The sequence below is a fragment of the Hippocampus bargibanti genome, linkage group LG09 (genome assembly GCF_051943395.1).
Source record: "Hippocampus bargibanti isolate YZ-2025 linkage group LG09, ASM5194339v1, whole genome shotgun sequence".
Taxonomy (NCBI): Eukaryota; Metazoa; Chordata; class Actinopteri; order Syngnathiformes; family Syngnathidae; genus Hippocampus; species Hippocampus bargibanti.
The window spans coordinates 4,256,363-4,275,920 of record NC_142742.1 but is presented as its reverse complement, the minus strand read 5'-3'; the positions used below and the strand labels follow the sequence as shown (position 1 = coordinate 4,275,920).

The 19,558-nt window shown below is 38.1% G+C and overlaps 2 protein-coding genes across 16 annotated transcripts in view; both read left to right on the top strand.

Annotated features, from left to right (window-relative positions):
- The first annotated feature begins 1,619 nt into the window (after positions 1-1,619).
- fhl5 (four and a half LIM domains 5) lies at positions 1,620-6,925 on the top strand. Its single transcript, XM_089004114.1, has 5 exons — positions 1,620-1,883; positions 3,846-4,020; positions 4,933-5,102; positions 5,237-5,423; positions 6,508-6,925. Exons 1-5 carry the CDS (start codon positions 1,722-1,724, stop codon positions 6,657-6,659), a joined length of 846 nt encoding a protein of 281 aa, XP_088860240.1. The 5' UTR covers positions 1,620-1,721; the 3' UTR covers positions 6,660-6,925.
- Positions 6,926-8,735: 1,810 nt separating this feature from the next.
- LOC148893396 (uncharacterized) overlaps positions 8,736-19,558 on the top strand; it is a 31,219-nt gene continuing 20,396 nt past the window's right edge. For 2 of the 15 annotated variants that reach the window (XR_016115954.1, XR_016115953.1), the window contains exons 1-5: positions 8,736-9,329; positions 10,310-10,498; positions 10,577-10,932; positions 11,197-13,926; positions 14,265-15,320. Coding sequence is in view for 3 of the 15 variants with exons in the window: in XM_089004112.1 (XP_088860238.1) it covers positions 9,327-9,329; positions 10,310-10,498; positions 10,577-10,684; positions 13,400-13,435; positions 13,545-13,574 (366 nt within the window). In the remaining 12 variants the exon portion in view is untranslated. Of the gene's footprint in view, positions 9,330-10,103; positions 10,499-10,576; positions 10,933-11,196; positions 13,927-14,264; positions 15,689-19,558 lie in introns of those variants that run through there. The other 13 variants (XR_016115960.1, XM_089004112.1, XR_016115958.1 and 10 more) reach the window with 13 other exon arrangements.

The following is a 19,558-nucleotide window of genomic DNA, read 5'->3' as shown; positions in this document are numbered from 1 at the left end:
CTAGCTTAATGCTAACGTATCACCAGAAATCTCGTCGATTGACGAATGAAACCAGCACCAAGATGTTCGACTATTTATTAAAACATTTTACGAGTACATGGACCTCTAAGCAATTTGAGAAATGATTTAATTTCCTCTGAGATAGATTTTCATGTCCAACATAAGTCTTGCATAAAGTATTTTTTCTTTTGGTATTTTCACAGACAGGCACAATTACTAATAGGTGCACCTTCCAAATTTAATCGAAAACACACACACACACACACACACACACACACACACACACACACACACACACACACACACACACACACACACACACACACACACACACACACACACACACACACACGCACACACGCACACACACACACACACACACACACACAAATTCATATGTACATATGCCCACACATAGATTCATACATAATAATAATAATAATAATAATAATAATAATAATAATAATAATAATAATAATAATAATAATCCATTTCCTTTATACGCACCTTTTAAAACATACATACACATACACATTCACACACACGCACACTTATACACATACATACACATTCACATATACATATATACACATATACATTTACATATACACACATTCACATAGACACACAAACACATATTCATATATACATATACATATACATATACATATACATATACATATACATATACATATACACACACAAATGCATATACATGTACATGTACATCCATCCATCCATCCATCCATGTGTTTGGTGGGGTACCATCCATACATACATACATACATACATACATACATACATACATACATACATACATACATACACATGCATACGCACATTCATATACATATAGTATACACACATAGACACACACACACACACAAACACACACACACCTACATACACGTAGACATATGCATATACACACACACTCATAGACACACACACACAGTCACATTCGATTGGTCGCCTTAAAGAGACAAACAAGCACATATACCCACACCATCACTTGAACGGGAACTGATTTCTCACTACCCGCGCACAAGTCAAGCAAGTACATGTCATCGAGAACAACCTTGGTCAGCCAAGAACACCTTGCGATCCGCCAAATTACCCAAACACGCTCAACTTGACTTCCCCCAACGCGAAAATGGAGATGGGCCATTTTTTAGGACGAGCCTATGTGCGCCGGTCTATGAAAATGGGGATCTTAGGGTCGCACAATTCAGCACATTAATAATAATATTAAGAATAAGAATAATCGGAAAACAACACTTCAAAACTCTCAAGGACACTTTACGGTCACAGGCTAAGAGTACTAATCCTTACTCGAACATTTTTTTTTCAGGCTGGTAGTGTTACAAGTGTACCTGACTGTAATCCATAGTGGGGACCAAGAGTATACGAGTCCAAGGACCTTAAGATAGTCCTGGAGGATATAGGGCAAATACTTAAACTGCTTTCCAAACCTGCAGGGCGCCTTCTTTTCTGGCCGGCCGTTAAAAAGGCTTAGTGATGTGCTGGACATGGTCTCCCTTAAAAGGTGCAGAATGATGCGGCGGCCCATGTCCGCCCTCCCCTCGGAGATTACGGCTAAATAAGAGATGCAGTATTTATAGAAGACAGACCCCCGGCCCGGTGGGTAGCCCTTCATCCGTGCCTCATCTGCTTTTTTCGTCGCCCGTACCCGAAAGTGTTTGTCCATTTTCGAAAGGACCATGTCGGGCCGCGAGCGCTTCGATTGCCATTATTGCAAAGATTCCCTGCTGGGGAAGAAGTACATCATGAAAGAGGACACGCAGTACTGTACCAAGTGCTTTGAGAGTTTGTTTGCCAACTGCTGCCAGAGTTGCTCCAAGCCCATCGGCACCAACTGCAAGGTAAGTCATGTTGTTTCCCCTCCCCCGCTTTGAGTTGCGAGCAGAAATGTGACTTACGAATTAGCTTTTTAGCATTGTGGTCAAAGAAAGTGAGTACTAAGAAGCAGAAGATAAGTACTGAGTCCTTCCTAAGAGTTCCACTGCGCAGTTTGGAAATTGCCGATGTGTTACTAATTCACTGCCAGATAATGTGCAAAAATATATAAAATTATTATAAAAGATATAAATTATTATAAAATACAGTAAAGTCTCGTTATATCGATATCGGATATATCGATAGTCCCGGTTATATCGATACTATTTCTATGCACGCACGGAGAAAATTACATGCAAATAGGGTCGGATATATCGATAGTCCCGGTTGTATCGATATTTTTTCGGACTCCCTTGAATATCGATATAACGAGACTTTACTGTATATAAAATATATATATCCACTCAATTGCCGGGTTTTTTTGTCATTCTAACTCAAATTCCAGGACTCACGGAATATTGAGTTTTAGGACTACATAAACTTTCAATGTAGCATAAGAAACCTTCGACTCTCTTCTTACACCAGGAAAAAAGAACTAATTCCTAAGTTATATGGGTCTGGAGTTATCAGTGCTTGAAATGGGGGCGGCAGTGCAAATGGCAAATACTGCCCCTCCCGTGGAAGGGAAAAAACATTGACAGAGGTCTGACCAGCGCTTTAGTGGCATCCCCCGCAAGAAAAAACCCGAATAAATTCGGATTTTTTTAAATAATAATAATTAAAAATAAAAATAAAAATAAAAATAAAAATAAAAATAATAATAACAATAACAATAACAATAATAATAATAATAATAATAATAATAATAATAATAATAATAATAATAATACATTTTATGTCAAGTGCCTTTCAAAGCTCTCAAGGACACTTTACAGTCACAGTTTACAGTCAAAGTCAACGTAAAACTAAACTACGACAAAGTCAACTGTCTTCTGAAAGTCCGCTCTCAGATATGCTCTCACATAAAAAATGCAAAGCACAACCTAACAAAAGCAACAGTGACGCTGTGGGTGTTCGAAACGTTTAAAACAACTTGGAATAGAAAACAAATGCTGTATTTAGCACATTCTGATAAATCATACAATGATACGAACAATCATATGTTGATTTTACCGACCATTTCCAGCAGCTCGTGTATTTTGTTTTTCTACTTTCATTCATTTTATCACTTTGCTGCTGTGAAATGTAAATTTCTCCACTGCCAGACTAAGGCAAAGGGCAATCCAATCCAATGAACATCTCAAATTCATTTGCCAAATAGTAATCCCTATCCAATTGCCATTGACTGTAATTCCAAAATAAAAGTGAACAATGCCTTGCTAAATAGTGATTGCTTGCCTTAATAATGTTAATTCCTAAATTATACGAGTCTGGAGTTATATGAGCTTGAAACGATAATAATAACAATGAAAAGTTGAGCAATTTTTTTCCCCTTAACTTTATTCACTGCCAGATGATGTGCAAAAATGTGTACACTCCGGTGCCAGGGTTTTTGTCATTTTCACTCAGATTCCAGGACCTACGGGAATATTGAGTACATAAATATTTAATGCAGTGTAAGAAACATTAGACACTCTTCTTTTATCAGAAAAATAGAGTTAATTCCTAAATTATATGGGTCTGGAGTTACCTAAGCTTGAAATGGGGGCAACTGTCCAAAATACAATGCAATACATACATATTGGGAAGATAGCGCTTTAACAACAGCTGAAGCTGTAACAAAGCACTAACAAGGAATAAAAAGCTAAATGCCGCTCGCTTGTGAAAGGGGAAAAACATTGCCAGAAGTCTGACTAGCACTTTATCGGCACCCAAGTTCGAAAACCTAAAACCTGAACATTTGTTAATAGCACCCGAAAAAAAACAATGAAATAAAAAATGAAATCTGCTACGATGCTAATTTTTCAACTGTCCATTCATACGACCAGGATCTGTCCTACAAGGACCGTCACTGGCACGAGGAATGCTTCAAATGCGCCAAATGTAGCCGCTCCCTGGTGGAGAAGGCCTTCTCCGCCAAGGACGATCTGATGCTTTGCACCGAGTGCTACGCTCACGACTATTCGTCCAAGTGCATCACCTGCAAGAAGACCATCATGCCGGGTAAGCCCCACCCCCTTGTCACGATGCATTCCAGGGTTCTGATTACCCTCATTTACCGTCCATCAAGAGCCTTGTCGACCAGACGTAAAAACAACGGCAACGCAACACCGCAATGCGCTCGATCCCTCACAAAAATTAGCGGTTAGCTCGTTATTTTTAAAGGGCAACCGACGTCACTTTTGTGTTTTTTAACTGACATCAGAAAAAAAGTTTTATAGCATCTAAAATACCCAAAACACGCTGTCTGATATTTTTATTAAAATGCAAAACACCAATAAAAATTACTTAAAGTGTCCAAAATCTGCAAAAAAAATTGAGCTGCGAATTGGGCATTTTCAGAAAGTCCTGCCTCCAGTTCGTGACGTCACGCCAAGACGTCAAATAGTTCTGAAGAGGAAAGCATACATGTTTGCAATCGATTAAAGAATTTATTCTGTGCCATTTTGAGGCAACATTGGGGGGAAATGGATCACCAAAAAAGAGGCGGAAAATGGCGACCGAGCTCCTGTGAGGAATTAATCAACCCATTTCCACAGGCTGATAAATTCCTTATATGGAGCTTGGTCGCCCTCTTCTGGCTCTTTTTGGTGCAACATGACGTTTTCAGACCAAACAAGCACAGCAAAATGCACTGACATGATGGAAGGACTGCTACAATGTGTCCTTTTTTTCGGTCAGGGGCATTCCTTTAGTGATGTCACGTACGGACTCGTCACCAACTCAAAAACAAGACTTCCTGAATGTTCAGCGCGAGTCTTAAAACGTAAAATATCGCTATATGCGGTGGAATCTTATTAAAATACGCCCAGTAGAAGTCCTTTGAAGCCATTTTACAAATTATGGACACAACTTGTCCGGAGACGTCGGTTTTCCTTTCAGCGGCCATGTTCTTGTCGCCCATTCCTGTGTTAGGTTCTCGCAAAATGGAGTATAAGGGCAACAGCTGGCATGAGACGTGCTTCCTTTGCCACCGTTGCCAGCAGCCCATTGGAACCAAGTCCTTCATCCCAAAAGACGATGGCTACTACTGCGTGGGCTGCTTCGAGAAGCAATTTGCCTATCAATGCTGCGCTTGCAAGAAGGTGAGTTTCAACACGGCGTGTTTGTGAACAACAAATCAATCGGTAAGAAGACAATTGGGGAAAAAAAGGATGCAAAGGATGTTTGTTAGGATTTTTTTTTTTAAATAGTCACAAGAGAGCATGATCTTCTCCAGGCCATCACGACGGGCGGCGTGACGTACCAGGAAAAACCGTGGCACCGCGAGTGCTTCCTGTGCATCGGCTGCAGGAAGCAGCTGTCGGGCCAGCGCTTCACTTCAAGAGAAAACTACCCGTACTGCCTGGAATGCTTCAGTGATCTTTACGCCAAGAAGTGCGTGGGCTGCACCAAGCCAATCACAAGTGAGCCACCCCCGTTCATTTACTTCTCCTTGCAATTGTTTTTTCCTATGACAATCGACAATGGATTTTTTGACTAGGTTAACTCCATCATCAATGATTATTTATTTATTTATTTATTTATTTATTTGGTTATTTATTTATCTATTATTTTTATTTAGCTATTTATTATTTTAAATATGTTTATAGTGTGTTATTTATATATATGTTATTTGTATGTATTTATATATATTTATAATTGTTTTTACATTTATTTATTTATTTATTTATGTTTTGTTATTAATTTATTATTTTAAACATTTATTGATTTATTCGTTTTTAATTTATGAATTTGAATGTTTATTAGTTTATTTAATAGTGTGTATTTGTATTTATTTATATTTGTTTCTAAATTTATTTACGGACTATTTATTTACTATAGTTTAGTGATTTATGGTTGTTGATTATTTATTTATTTATTTATTTATTTATTTATTTATTTATTTATTTATTCATTTGTGTTTTGTAATTTATCAATTAAAAATATTTATGAGATTATTTATTTATTTATTTATTTGTATTTGGTTTTAAGTTATTTATTTTATTATTTACATATTTATTTACCGGTTTATTTATGGTTGTTATTCATTTATTTAAATATTTATTAATTCATGTATTTATTTATTTACTTATTTATTTATTTACTTGGTTATTTATTTTAATTAGTTAATTTATATATTTATTCGTTTATTTATATATTTATTCGTTTATTTATATATAATTGCTTTTAATTAAGTAATTAATTAATTAATGTATTTATTTATTCAGTTATTTATTCGGTTATCTTATTTATTTTTTAGGTATTTTAATTGGCATATCATACATTTTGGGGTGGTATGGTATTCAACTAGTTAGCGCGTTCGCCTCACAATGCAGAGGTGAAGTCGGCACAATATGCCGTATACATTTTATTTTATTTTATTTTATTTTATTTTATTTTATTTTATTTTATTTTACATGATTTTATTTTATTTTATTTTATTTTATTTTATTTTTTATGTCATTTTATTTTATGTAATTTTATTTTATTTATTTATTTTTTGCACAGGTCTAGCCGGGGCCAAGTACGTGTCGTTCGAGGAGCGTCAGTGGCACAGCGAATGCTTCACGTGCGGGCAGTGCGCCATGTCCCTGGTTGGCCGAGGCTTCCTCACCCAACGTGACAACATCCTTTGCACCGACTGCGGACGCGAGAAGTGATCAACTTTGAGCAATTAAGCTCATGTTTACGAATGGGAGGTGAACAGTGTCTTTCAATGGAATGTGTATACAAGTATCATACCCACCCAATTATTTGATTTTGCAAGCCAATTTACTATATGTAGTCCACGCTTCTTTTCAATCTCTGGCAACTAACTCAACCTTATTTACGATTTATTTTTTCTTCTGACGCAGTTCTGTTGCGACATTGACACTTGAATGAAGAGAAAAATGGCGTTCAATAAAAGATGAGGATATGAATACCATTTGATGCGTCATCCTACTATGTGTTAAGAAATTGTGGAGCTGTCTAAAAATAAATATGATTTTGCTTCCTCACCCAACGCGACAACATCCTTTGCACCGATTGCGGACGCGAGAAGTGATCAACATTGAGCAATTAAGCTCATGTTTACGAATGGGAGGTGAACAGTGTCTTTCAATGGAATGTGTATACAAGTATCATATTAGATTTTAGTTATTTTTATTTATTATTTTTATTCATTTTATTTATTTATTTATTATTTATTATTTGTATTTATTTATTTATTATTATTTATTTATTTATTATTTATTTATTTATTTATTTATTTATTTATTTATTTATTTATTATTTTGCAGGTTACAGATCACTTTAATTCTTCTCATCATGTCTGGAGTTTCTTCGAACTTTATTTCGTGTCAGTGGACTCGCTATTTGGCAAGTAGAAACTCACTCTTGTGCAGATATTTTGATTTGTAGCAGTATGGGCTCATTTTTTTTTGACAAGGACTCAGTCACTTAAAGGACAACCGACGTCACTTTTTGTTTCTTAACTGACACCAGAAAAACGTTTTATAGCATCTAAAATACCCAAAACACGCAGTATGATATTTTTAGTTAAATGCAAAACACCAATAAAAATGACTTAAAGTGTCCAAAATCTGCAAAAAAATTGAGCTGTGAATTGGGCATTTTCTGAAAGTCCCGCCCCCAGTTGGTGACGTCACGCCAAGATGTCTTGCATTGCTAGTGAATCAGAACAATGGCTTCAAATTCTGAGAATATGCTTTCTTGTTATACATCCAGTGATGAATATGATTCAAATAGTTCTGAAGAGGAAAGCATACATGTTTGTAATCGATTAAATAATTTATTTGTGCCATTTTGAGGCAACATTGGGGGAAAATCTCTCACCCAAAAAAAGAGGCACAAAATGGCGACCTCTTGTGGCCACCTCCGTTTCCACAGGCTGATAAATTCCTTATATGGCGCTTGGACGCCCTCTTCTGGCCTTCTGGTGGCGTTTGGGTGCAACACGAGGTCCCCAGACCAAACAAGTACAGCAAAATACATTGACGTGATGGAAGGACCGCTACAATGCGTCTTTTTTACGGTCATGGGGCGGTCCTTTAGTGACGTCACGTACGGACTCGTCACCAACTCAAAAACAAGACTTCCTGCATATTCAGCGCGAGTCTTAAAACGGAAAATATAGCTATATGCGGTGGAATCTTTGTAAAATACGCTCAGTAGAAGTCATTTGAATTATGGACACAACTTGTCCGGAGACGTCGGTTGTCCTTTAAAGGACAACCGACACCATTTTTTCTAACTGACATCAGAAAAACGTTTTATAGCATCTAAAATACCCAAGATACGCAGGCTGATATTTTTAGTCAAATGCAAAACACCAAATAAAATGAGTTAAAGTGTCCCAAAACTACTTGAAAAATGATCTCGGAAATGGCGAGTTGACTTAGACTCGGACCTTTCTGACTCGATTTGGGCTCACCGCGTCCGGTGGTCCATACGCTAGTCGCTAGGGAAGGCCTTGCTAGCGCTCAAGTGCAGTGCTGCCAATTGTATGACTCACACGAGGCAAAATGGAGTTGATAAAAGAGCACGATTGGGACAATGCATTTATTCATTGTAGAGCGGTCAGTGTGTTGAACAATGGCGTCCGTTCATAGGCTCTTTTATCAAGGGGATGAAGCGAGAGAAAAGGACATGTCTTATTCATGACTCACAGCTTGACCTCCATTTAAACCGCTTTGGCTTTTATGCGCTCACGGGCCAAAATGCGCCAAATTGTTTCGATTGTTAAAATGAACATTTTGCGCACAGTGCGTAGCTGCTATGCTAATTGTCAATCTGGTCAACGGTAATGACCTTTCCAGACTATATTCAGCAGGAGTGATCAAATTACAAATCCTAAAAGGTCTGCAAAGACATTTTTTAACGGTTGAAAGATTCATTTTATACGGTTGTTCGGTCGAGGTATGAGTGGGATCGATCGAATTCCTCAGCTCAATTCCTTCTACTTATTGGTTCAGAATTATGTCGATGTTGATTAAAAAATATATTCCTTTGTTGTATTTTCACAAACACCCCATCAAAATTATTTTGTGATTTACTTGCAAGGATTTTCTGTTTTGGTGCATGGTTTTTTCCTGATTGCCATTGAACGTGTCATCATTTCCATTTTTCTGAGCAGGTCTTTGAATGCCCCTTGAGCAGAAGCCAGAGGGGTTGTTTTTGTATTTTTGTAAACTTCAGACGTAACATGAATTAATTCACTCGGCCGCTGAGCATATCGGTATCATCCTCCGGCCTCGCGGGAGCAGCTTGAGCGTCAGGTGGACATGCCTCGCTGACACCTTCCAGTTGGCAATTGAGAGCAGCAGATGGTGAGATGCATCACATCGCGGATCATTGTCAAGCTAACACGTCTTGTACCGTCTTTCGAATTTTCTGTCACCGTTTGTGTCTACCTTAGCTTTTACACAATTTTAGCTGCTTTAAAGCAGTTGAATCTTTTAGAGAAGTTGAGTTTTTATTTATTTATGTATTTATTTGTTTGTTTGTTTGTTTATGTGTGTGTGTATGTATGTATGTATGTATGTATGTATGTATGTATGTATGTATTTATTTGTTAAGTTATTTAGTTATATCCGTATGTGTTTATTTATTGGCTTGTATGTTTATTCATTTATTATTTATCTTTTTGTATATTTATTGGATTGTTTATTTATTTACTAATTTATTCATTCGTTTATTATTTATATATTTCTCTATTAGTGTATTTATCGATGTATTTATTTATTTATTTATTTATTTATCTATTAGTTTGTTTAACAATTTATCTATTTATTTATGGGCTTGTTTGTTTATTCATTTACTCATTTCTTCATTCGTTTATTTATCCATTTATCCATGTATCCATGCTTCCATATATCCATGTACCTATTTATTTATTTATTTATTTATTTATTTATTTATGTATTTATTCGTTTGTTTAGTATTTATTTATATATTTTTGTTTTTGACCATTTATTTATTTATTTACTTATTTATTTATTTGTAAGCATTCATGACCCATTCCACGCCAACAAGCTAATGACTAGGGATAATGTTTCGGGGGCATCACATAATCATTATTATTATTATTTTTTACATCACAGGATCACAGGATAAGCAGCAAGGAGGATACTGTACTCCCAGGCCTTTATTTTAATTTAGATTGGAAATAAGGTGTAATGCTCCACTTGGTGTTGATTATTGTTGGTATTCGTGGAGTTAACTTCACAAAATGGCTTCCACCTCACAGCGACTGTGAATAGATACCGGATACAGTTCAATACAATACGTCTTTGTTTCTTTCAATGAGATGACACACGGTCGTCTTTGCATCCTGGCCTTCCTGGGAGAGTTCCTGACTGTGGTCAAGAGGGATGTGGGAGCTTGGTGTGTGGAAAAGCTGGTGGATGGCGCCCCCTTCAGGGTTTTTTTTTTTTACCTCAAATGCGGTACTTTGGTGGCCTCTCCTGATGCAAGTCGTCTGGCTGAGAGCGTACAGGTACCTCTGCTCTCTCAAACGTAATAATACAAACGTCACGTGTTCTCATTAATAAGCTTGCAATTTATCTCAATCCAGACACATTTTCCTTCCACGTGGCCCTTTTGGGGGTATTTTGGAGTCAAAGCACGTGCTAGCTCTGATGACGTGCTAGCTCTGATGGTCATGTATTTCCAGGATGTTGAGGTGGGTGAGTCCAATCTAATGGCCAACAACTTTATTAGAATCAGAATCATCTTTATTGGCCAAATATATAGAACTCACAATTTGTGTGTACACGCTGCACTAGTATCATCATAAAAACGGCATGACAAATAAGTATGGAGGACACTAATAAAGGCTAATCTAATCTAATCGAATTCCTTAATGCAAGTGTTCATTTTCAGGAACAACTGTGAGATAATGTGGAAAGTATCAAGCAGACAGTGCTTCAAGTGAGTACAGAGCTGGAGCTACAATGAGGTACTAGCTAGCTAGCTATTGGCTATCTTCAGCTATCTTTTAGCTAGCTAACTAGCTTTCTATCTATTTGAGTTACTTCCGGGTTGAGTGCGCCGCTGCTCATCCACAGAAAAATGTGTCCTGTGACTGTAAAGTGACCTTGAGAGTTTTGAAAGGCGGTAATAAATGTAATTTATTATTATTATTATTATTATTATTATTATTATTATTATTATTATATTTGGATTACTGTTTAGAGAGTTAATGGCGACGGGGGAAGAAGCTGTTTAAATGTCTGCTGGATTTGGTTCACATGGATCGGTCGTGCCTAACTGAGGGGAGTCGCTGGAAAAGGTGGTGGGCAGGGTGCGGAGGGTCCAGTCGGATTTTCCGCACTCTTGTCTTGGATCTTGCAGTAAGTCCTCGAAAGTGGGTAGGCCGGTGCCAATGATTAAATTCTCAACTGACTGTAATGTCCCACGAGTGGCGCCATTACACTTTCCGACCGGACCAATTTGTCTTTCGTCGTTTTGTTTTTTATTTTCAAAGGTTTTATTGCAAAACATCTAATGTCACATGTTAGCAAGACTCAGTTAAAAATGACTTGAACAATTCTGATATCAAGCTAACGACGGCTTTGTTTAAATGTAGTTCAGAGATAATTGAGTGTAGTGTAAGAAACGTGTTTATAATAACACCGCCCTGAGCAATATGGCTTCCGTCGCTTCCTGCACACTGGAAATGATGCTTGAATCATTAATGAGGTGCGAAAAGAACCACCATTTAGTTCAGTCATGTGGATTATTAGTGCGGCCTTGTGACGAAGTGACAACAATGGCGCATTGCCCAGAAACCTCATTAGGAGAGAAACAATGAAGCCAGGCTCGAGATAATATCCTCAGCAGACTGCCATGATTCCACTATCTGTCCCCGTTGCAACGTGTTACTCTGACAGGGCGACGCTTAGGACCTTTCACAATAGTGACTCCATACTTAGATTTTTGTAAATGTGATTCTCGAATAAATAATAATATACAGTGATACCTCAGTTTACGAACCCCTTGGCTTACGAACTTTTCGGTTTATGAATGTTAAATTTATGAAAATTTTACCTTGGCAGACAAACTATTTTTCGGGATACACACGAAGCTGCCACAAAGAGTGATGTGTCGTTTGCGAACAAGCCTTTTCTCCAAAAAAGGAAATGGCTGGCGACATTTTTTAGTCCTCTATTCCCCGCCCCTAGTCATCGGTTAAAGCCACGTGATTGGTCAAGAACGCAGCAGTGAGGGGAGGTGGTTTAAACATTAAAGAGACAGGCAGACGACAGAGAAAGAGTGAGAAAATGGATTTCAACTTTGATAGTTCAAAGGCAGAGTGTAGACTGCAAGGTTAAAATATCCCATCAATCAGGCTCCACATACAACCCGCACAAGCAATCTGTACACTTGATGCAAAAAGCTATCATCCCAGCTAAACAGACACAATTGATGAGGAACAAGGTAAATGATTGCAGAAGAAGGCGGCTACGTTCCTCATCAAGTGTTTAATGCTGATGAAACCGGCCACTCCATTCCATCAAACCATCAACGACCATCACAAAGGTAAATAAAATGACTTTATTATATAGTATTGTTTATTTCTTTCATTATAATACCATAGCACATTTATTATACATAAAATAAGGTATATTTTGTGTGGTTTTAAGGCTTAGAAAATTGGAAAGTAGAAAATTCAGTTTTATGGGGAACAGATTATTCTCATTTTAATGGTTTCCTATGGGAAATTAATTTTTGAGAAACACACTTTTCACCTTACACACTCTGTCTGGGAACCAATTAAGTTCGTAAGTCAAGGTATCACTGTAGTGACAAGAATGTGAGCCGGGTAGTCATTTTTATGAAATACTGCGGCATGCTAAACCCACCCAATAAGCGACAAAAAGGAATTGACAAATATATCCCAGTGTCTTCCAACTTAATTATACGTCTTTTAGTTAAATTCGAAAAAAAAGTCCTCTGACTTCATCTCCTGCATGTGCGCATGACATACTATCTTAAAATTAGCCACCAGTCTGTTTACTTTACTCCTTCTTCAAACCTGTAATTGTCATGCGCCTTTTTGGCCGTAAACGTATGTTAATGCATCCCGTGAATAAACACCGCACGGACCCCCTGCTCTTGATATACCCGGAACCAAAGTGATGCACGTGTGACTGGAATGGCCGACCTGCTTTGGAAAAGTGCTTTTGGTCTTTAGGTTGACCGACGGTGGTTGACTAATTGACAACTGTACAATCTCCAGCCTCCTTAACCGTTGCACTTTATGCGCCATGACGGAAAAAGAATAGCTAAACAAATAGACAAGGCTAGCATTTGTTAATTGTATTCTGTGTCATGCTAACTCTTTTTTTAAACCTATATTTTGAAACACAATGTGGCGAATGTGGATGATGAGAAGAAAGGAGCATCAGCGCAGATCGCCAATGCGTATAAGGTACTGTCGCCGCTTAGAATTGAAGCGGATTTATGTCGGACAGGAGATGTAAGACAATGTCTTTTCGTCAATGGATGCTAGCAGCTTCGTGTTTGTTTTTGACATTTAGCTTGTAGCAGACGTCCACATTCCGCCATGACGTCCCTGATCCACTGGTGAAAAGGATTCTTTGATCCTTCTCTTCTTTCATCTAGAACAGCTTCATGCAACAAAGAGGGTGCAGAAAGTGTTTAAGATTGAAGACTGTCTCACATTATTTATTATTATTACTCTTTTTTTACTTCATGATGGTGCCGCAGGAGTGGCTGCCTTTACAGCAGCTCCTGTATTTTGTTTTTTTTTTCTGATGTGAAATGTAAATTTCTTCACTGCGAGACTAATAAAGGCTCATCTAATCTCATCTATTTTTTTTAATGTGACAGTTTTAAGAATCTGTGCAAGGTGCAAACGAATTGGAATTTGAGGGGTTGAAAAAGGAACAAATTGAATGGGTGAGTAAAATCAATAAGTTTGATCAAATTGACCACACTCCTCCCATTTATGTATGTATGTATGTATGTATGTATGTATGTATGTATGTATGTATGTATGTATGTATGTATGTATGTATGTATGTATGTATGTATGCATGTATGTAGGTAGGTATTTATTTATTTATTTATGTATTTATTTATTGTCCAATTCGTGCATTGTGTGTAGTTTTCAGATGGGGGGAGGAAATATGGATGTACAATAACATGACTAAATATGTATATATATATAAAAAAGCCCTCCTTTGTCATTGTAACCTGCTGCATGTGTTTTCTTCCATGCCCACAACGCACCCAAGGGTGCAAAGTGTCGTCCAGATGGTCACTTTGACGCACACATCACACAGTTGGAGCAGACGTTGGTGTCGGGATGGAAATATCTTGTTGTGTGCTCTTCTAAATTTAAAAAAATATGTCTGGACTGTGGCCTACAACTGTTTGCATGTTGTGTTTATATGTTGAAAGAAAAAGACATGATGTAAATAGATTTTTTTGAAGATGTTTTGATCATCTTTGATGCTTATGTACAGTATACTTACCGTATATATTTGTTTACACAGAAACGAGTCAGGAGATGTTTAACAGAATTTAAAAAAAATGTTTGTCACACATCCTGTATGGCGAGTGTGATGTTAGCTTTTCAAGCTAACCTCGTTAGCAAATCTTGGTAACACTACTGTCCTGAGTTTCAAAAACAAAAGCCAGATAAGACAAATAATGTAATTGACTATTACTTTATAAATATAGAGTATAAATTTTGCTTCAGCAAATAGCTCCTTTTTATTATTTAAGGGTGCCGATCTCTGAGCGAGGTAGCACCGGAAAAGCTAGCCGCCATGTCATGTTGACAGCTACGTTGTCTTGCCGACAGGTAGCTCGACATTGACAGGCTATCAGCCATGTTCTTGTCATTTGTCCATAGACTTCACTTTTTTAATAATTCTTATTTTTTTATACTCATGACTGTCAAGTAGCTACCTAGTTATCCAGCGTTCTTTGTCATTTGAGCATATATATCTAAGTCATTAATTAAGATTATTAAATTTTGACGGAAGTGACGCAACGTCCCCCGTTGCACATGCAGAGCTACCTGGGAAGTCACATGGTAAGTCGCATGTCACCGAAGGTCTGGATTCACTCGCATTTTCATGACGATATCTCACCTTGTTTTCCATTTTCTACTGTGTGGTGTATTTCTTTCGAGTCCACATGACCTTTGGTATCGGTTTTTAATTTAAGTTTTGTCAAGTGGAAGTTTATAACAGTTGAGCTTACAGTGCTTTTCTGTTGCGCAGTCATTTCCAAGACGAAACCCATGCGACTTCACCCATCCCTCCTGCCATACAATGTTGCAGGTAATGATTGTTTCATTTCGGTTTTACTGTATATCGTTGTTTGTGTCGTTTTCCCATTTGGCCGTGAGTGTTAATGGCGTGTCGGCAGTTCGCCGGTGCTACAATTATCGTGTGTTGCGCCGCCGTTCAGCATGTGGTGCGTTCAGTGACATCACGTAAATCCAAATTAACTTATGTTATATTTCCCCTTTCTGCAAATAACCACTGTGCGATCACACATGTTGCTTATTCAGTTTTGTTATGTACACTTCTTTGAAGACCTAGCTGGGAAGTCGCATGTCATTTCCAGGGCGAAACCCATGCGACTTCGCCTATCTCTTTCTGCCATTCTGTGTTGCAACAATAAAATAAAGAAAATGACACATTCACACGTGCAGCATTATTAAGACGGTAGCAACATGGAGCTCAATACAGACACCGTTGTGACACCTGTCACATCATAGACTACTAGACTGAAATTATTCTTATTTGTTTATATACTCGCGACTGTCAAGTAGCTAGCTTGCCAACGTTCTTTGTCATTTGTGCATAGACTTGGTCTTCACGGGAAATAACCTTTTTGTTTTAGGCATTCACACACACAGGTAACAACATGAAAGAGCCTGCTGGGAGCGGTTTTGTGAAATAATTGCCACATGATAACCCTATATGTACCATAAGTATAGCTCAAGCCACAAATTACCCCGCTATGTCCTTTGTGACGCATTTTTCAGTTGTTCAGCGGTCGCCAGGAGACAAGAAAGATGTCAATTAGCAATAATGGTTAGGTAGTACGAACCGTTTGGATGGGCCACAATGACAAATTCTATAGATACACCGCAGACAGTATGGCAGGAACGAACTAGCGAAAGGACGATCAAACATCTTTTTTTGATGGCAGCTTTTACTGTAGCTCCCGGTGGGGTTTTGGGAAATTTGCGTCGGGCGGTCCTGTGGTTGGCCCCAAGAGGCCAAAACCACAAGACATCCGCCCCGATGCCCCTGAGTACACATGCATGCATGTACTCGTGGTTGTAGTTTGAAACATTTTTTTTTCCGCTGTACAATAAATTATCCCCGAGTGTAAAAATACATTAGCGGATAGCCTGAGGTGCTAAAATAGCAGTTGTGGCAGCGAGCCAGTCGGCGGCTAGGGCAAAAAACATCATGTAGAAATCCACACATATGTGACAAACACATGGTGGTTTGCTGACGAAGCAGTCTGGGAACATCATGCTAACATCATAGTCTACATAAACTTGACATGCGTTGCGGCTGGCTAGCTACTTGCTAATGGGAAAAGTTAATAGTCTTGGTAGTCTAAGGAAGCAAGCTAGCCAGTCACTGGCTAAATATCTTTTGGCTCGTCTGAGTGCCTAACAGAACATTCTACTGCACATAAACATCTATAGTTTGTGAAAAAAACAAATACATTTTAAAAAATGGGAATCTCAACCATATATTTGGAGTGGAGGCCTTGAGCAGGACAAATTGGATCATCCAAATCAAAGTTAGCCTTTAAGTACCGAATAGCCTTTTCAAAGAAGCAGCCAGCCATTGTGGCAACCTTATTTTTTTTTACCGCTAGCAGTCAGTTGTCGGGTCGCTCGGATTGATTTATGACCCTAAAATCTGTCTATACGGCGCATGATTACATAACGGCAGTCTACAAACAACTGACGAGCAAGTGGCGGCAAGCACAAGATGCTAACGCAGCAGTCGTTTCCCCCATTAGACCGCGTAGCCTATTCGTGTTAAGCTAATGTTATTTTCATACAGTAGATTTTTAGGTCAAGTGCTTATGACGGCATGAATACTTTCCTAAACAGATTAAGGGACATTAGTGAAATGATCTGTGCAGCTTTTTTTCTATGAAAGGTTTAAAAACATTTTTGGGGAGTTTTTCTCTGATCCAACGGCATGTTTAAACCACTTTTTTTTTTAATAGGTCCACTTGTGTGTTATCGCTATAACCCCATGTAGTCGCTATAACCCACAGGTGTCAAAGTCAAGGCCGGCGGGCCAAATCCGGCCCTCCACATCATTTTTTTCGGCCCGCGAAAGCAAATCAAACTTGTTAAATTCTATGACGATTGCTAAAATCTGAGCCAAAATTTCATATTTTTGGATGTCAACCACAATAAAAGTCATTATTCTTGACTTCAGATTTGAAAACGAGTTATTCGGTAATTTGCTGTGTGCTCTATATGTAATATTTGAAGGGATTGAAACGACTATTTAAAAATGAACAGATTAACAAAGGATAGAGGAGAATTTGAATCAACCCAAGTTATAAATCTTTGATCTATCTATCCCAGCGACATGTAATGGCAGGCAGAACTATCAAACCCTCTTTCACAAGATGGCAGAAAGTGCGTATCCGCCGTTTGCCATACTTTCTTTCACCAAAACAAAATTTTATGTGCGACTAAACAAGCCCAGATTTTTACACTAAGTACATTTGGATTGGATTGGATGTACCTTTATTCGTCTCTCAGTGGAGAAATTCACATTTCACAGCAGAAAAGTTATGAAAGGAAGAGGTAAGGAAAGAAAGAAGTAGAATAACAAAATACAGGAGCTGCTGGAAAGGCAGCCACTATTGTGACGCCATCTCGAAGTTAAAAAAAAAAAAAAACATAATAAATAACATGACAACATAATCGTCTGTGTGATTTGTTGGGAAAAATAGTGAGTTTTCTTTTAAATAAATGCACACAAGTAAAAGGACTGTATTTTTCCTGGTATGTAAAAAAAAAAAAAAAAAAAACGCTGCCGGGGTGGCTATGATTGGCGCATTGTTGCATACCCTATAATGACAGAAATCCCGACTGTCATTTACGCCGCAATATGCAAGTAAATAATTATGAATCAAAATAAAAGTTTGCTCTTAAATTAAAAGCAGGCGCTGTGGTAATTCTAAAGGGGGGCGTGGTAATGTGCAGGTGATGAAAATAAGATCCATATCCCGTGCGAACAGAGCAAGTAATGAAAGGTTTGCCAGCGACTTATGTTCTCGCCGCCTTTCTATCGGGTGACGCTGCGTCTCGTGTGACTTGATTACAGAGTGCTGAGTGAGCCATGGGAAAGTGGAAGAACACTAAAACACGGCGGGCATAATTAGACATTTTAACGCAAGTTTAGATTAAAAAAAAATGACCTCTTTGGTATCAACCACTTGAGAGTTTTAAGTGTCTTGAAACCAAAAGTCACAGTCAGCATGAAACCTTATAGACGGGGTAGGGAATATATGGTCCGTGGGTCATAAATGGTCAGTGGCTACTACCATAATAGGAAACTCCCGGTGTCTTTTCAAGCATTGGGGTTCTACAGACTTTTTTTTTGTGGGTTTACTACTTTGAGACATACAGTGATACCTCGGTTTACGAACCCCTTAGCTTACCAACTTTTTGGTACACCGTTACATTTATGAAAATTTTACCTTGGCATACAAACTTTTTTCATACACCGAGCTGCCTCAATGAGTGATGTGTCGTTCGCGAACGAGCCCGTTCTTCTAACAACAAAATGGCAGCCAACTGTTTTTGTCCTCTATTCCCCGCCCCCAGTCTTCGGTTAAAGCCACGCGATTGATCAAGAACGCAGAAGTGAGGGGGTTAAACATTAAAGAGACAGGCAGACGACAGTGAGAGAGTTTCAACTTTGATAGTTCAAAGGCGGTGTAGACTGCAAGGTTAAAATATCCCATCAATCAGGCTCTACAAACAACCCGCACAAGCCATCTGTACACTTGCAAAAAGCTATCAACCCAGCTAAACAGAACACAATTGACGAGGAACTAGATAAAATTATCGCACCTACAAGGGATCATTCCTCAAGATGGTGAAAGAAGAAGGCTACGTTACTCATCACGTGTTTAATGCTGATGAAACCGGCCACTCCATTCCATCAAGCCATCAACGACCATCACAAAGGTAAATAAAATGACTTTATTATACGGTACAGTTTATTTCTTTAATTATAATACCATAGCACATTCATTATACATAAAATAAAGTCTATTTTGTGTAGTTTTAAGGCTTAGAAAACGAAATCTTATGTGCGACTAAACAGGCCCAGATTTTTACACCAAGTACATTTGAATTGGATGTACCTTTATTCGTCTCTCAGTGGAGAAATTCACATTTCACAGCAGCAAAGTTATGAAAAGAAGAGGAAAGGAAAGAAAGTAGAAAAACAAAATACAGGAGCTGCTGTAAAGGCAGCCACTCTCGCGGCGCCATCTTGAAGTCAAAAGA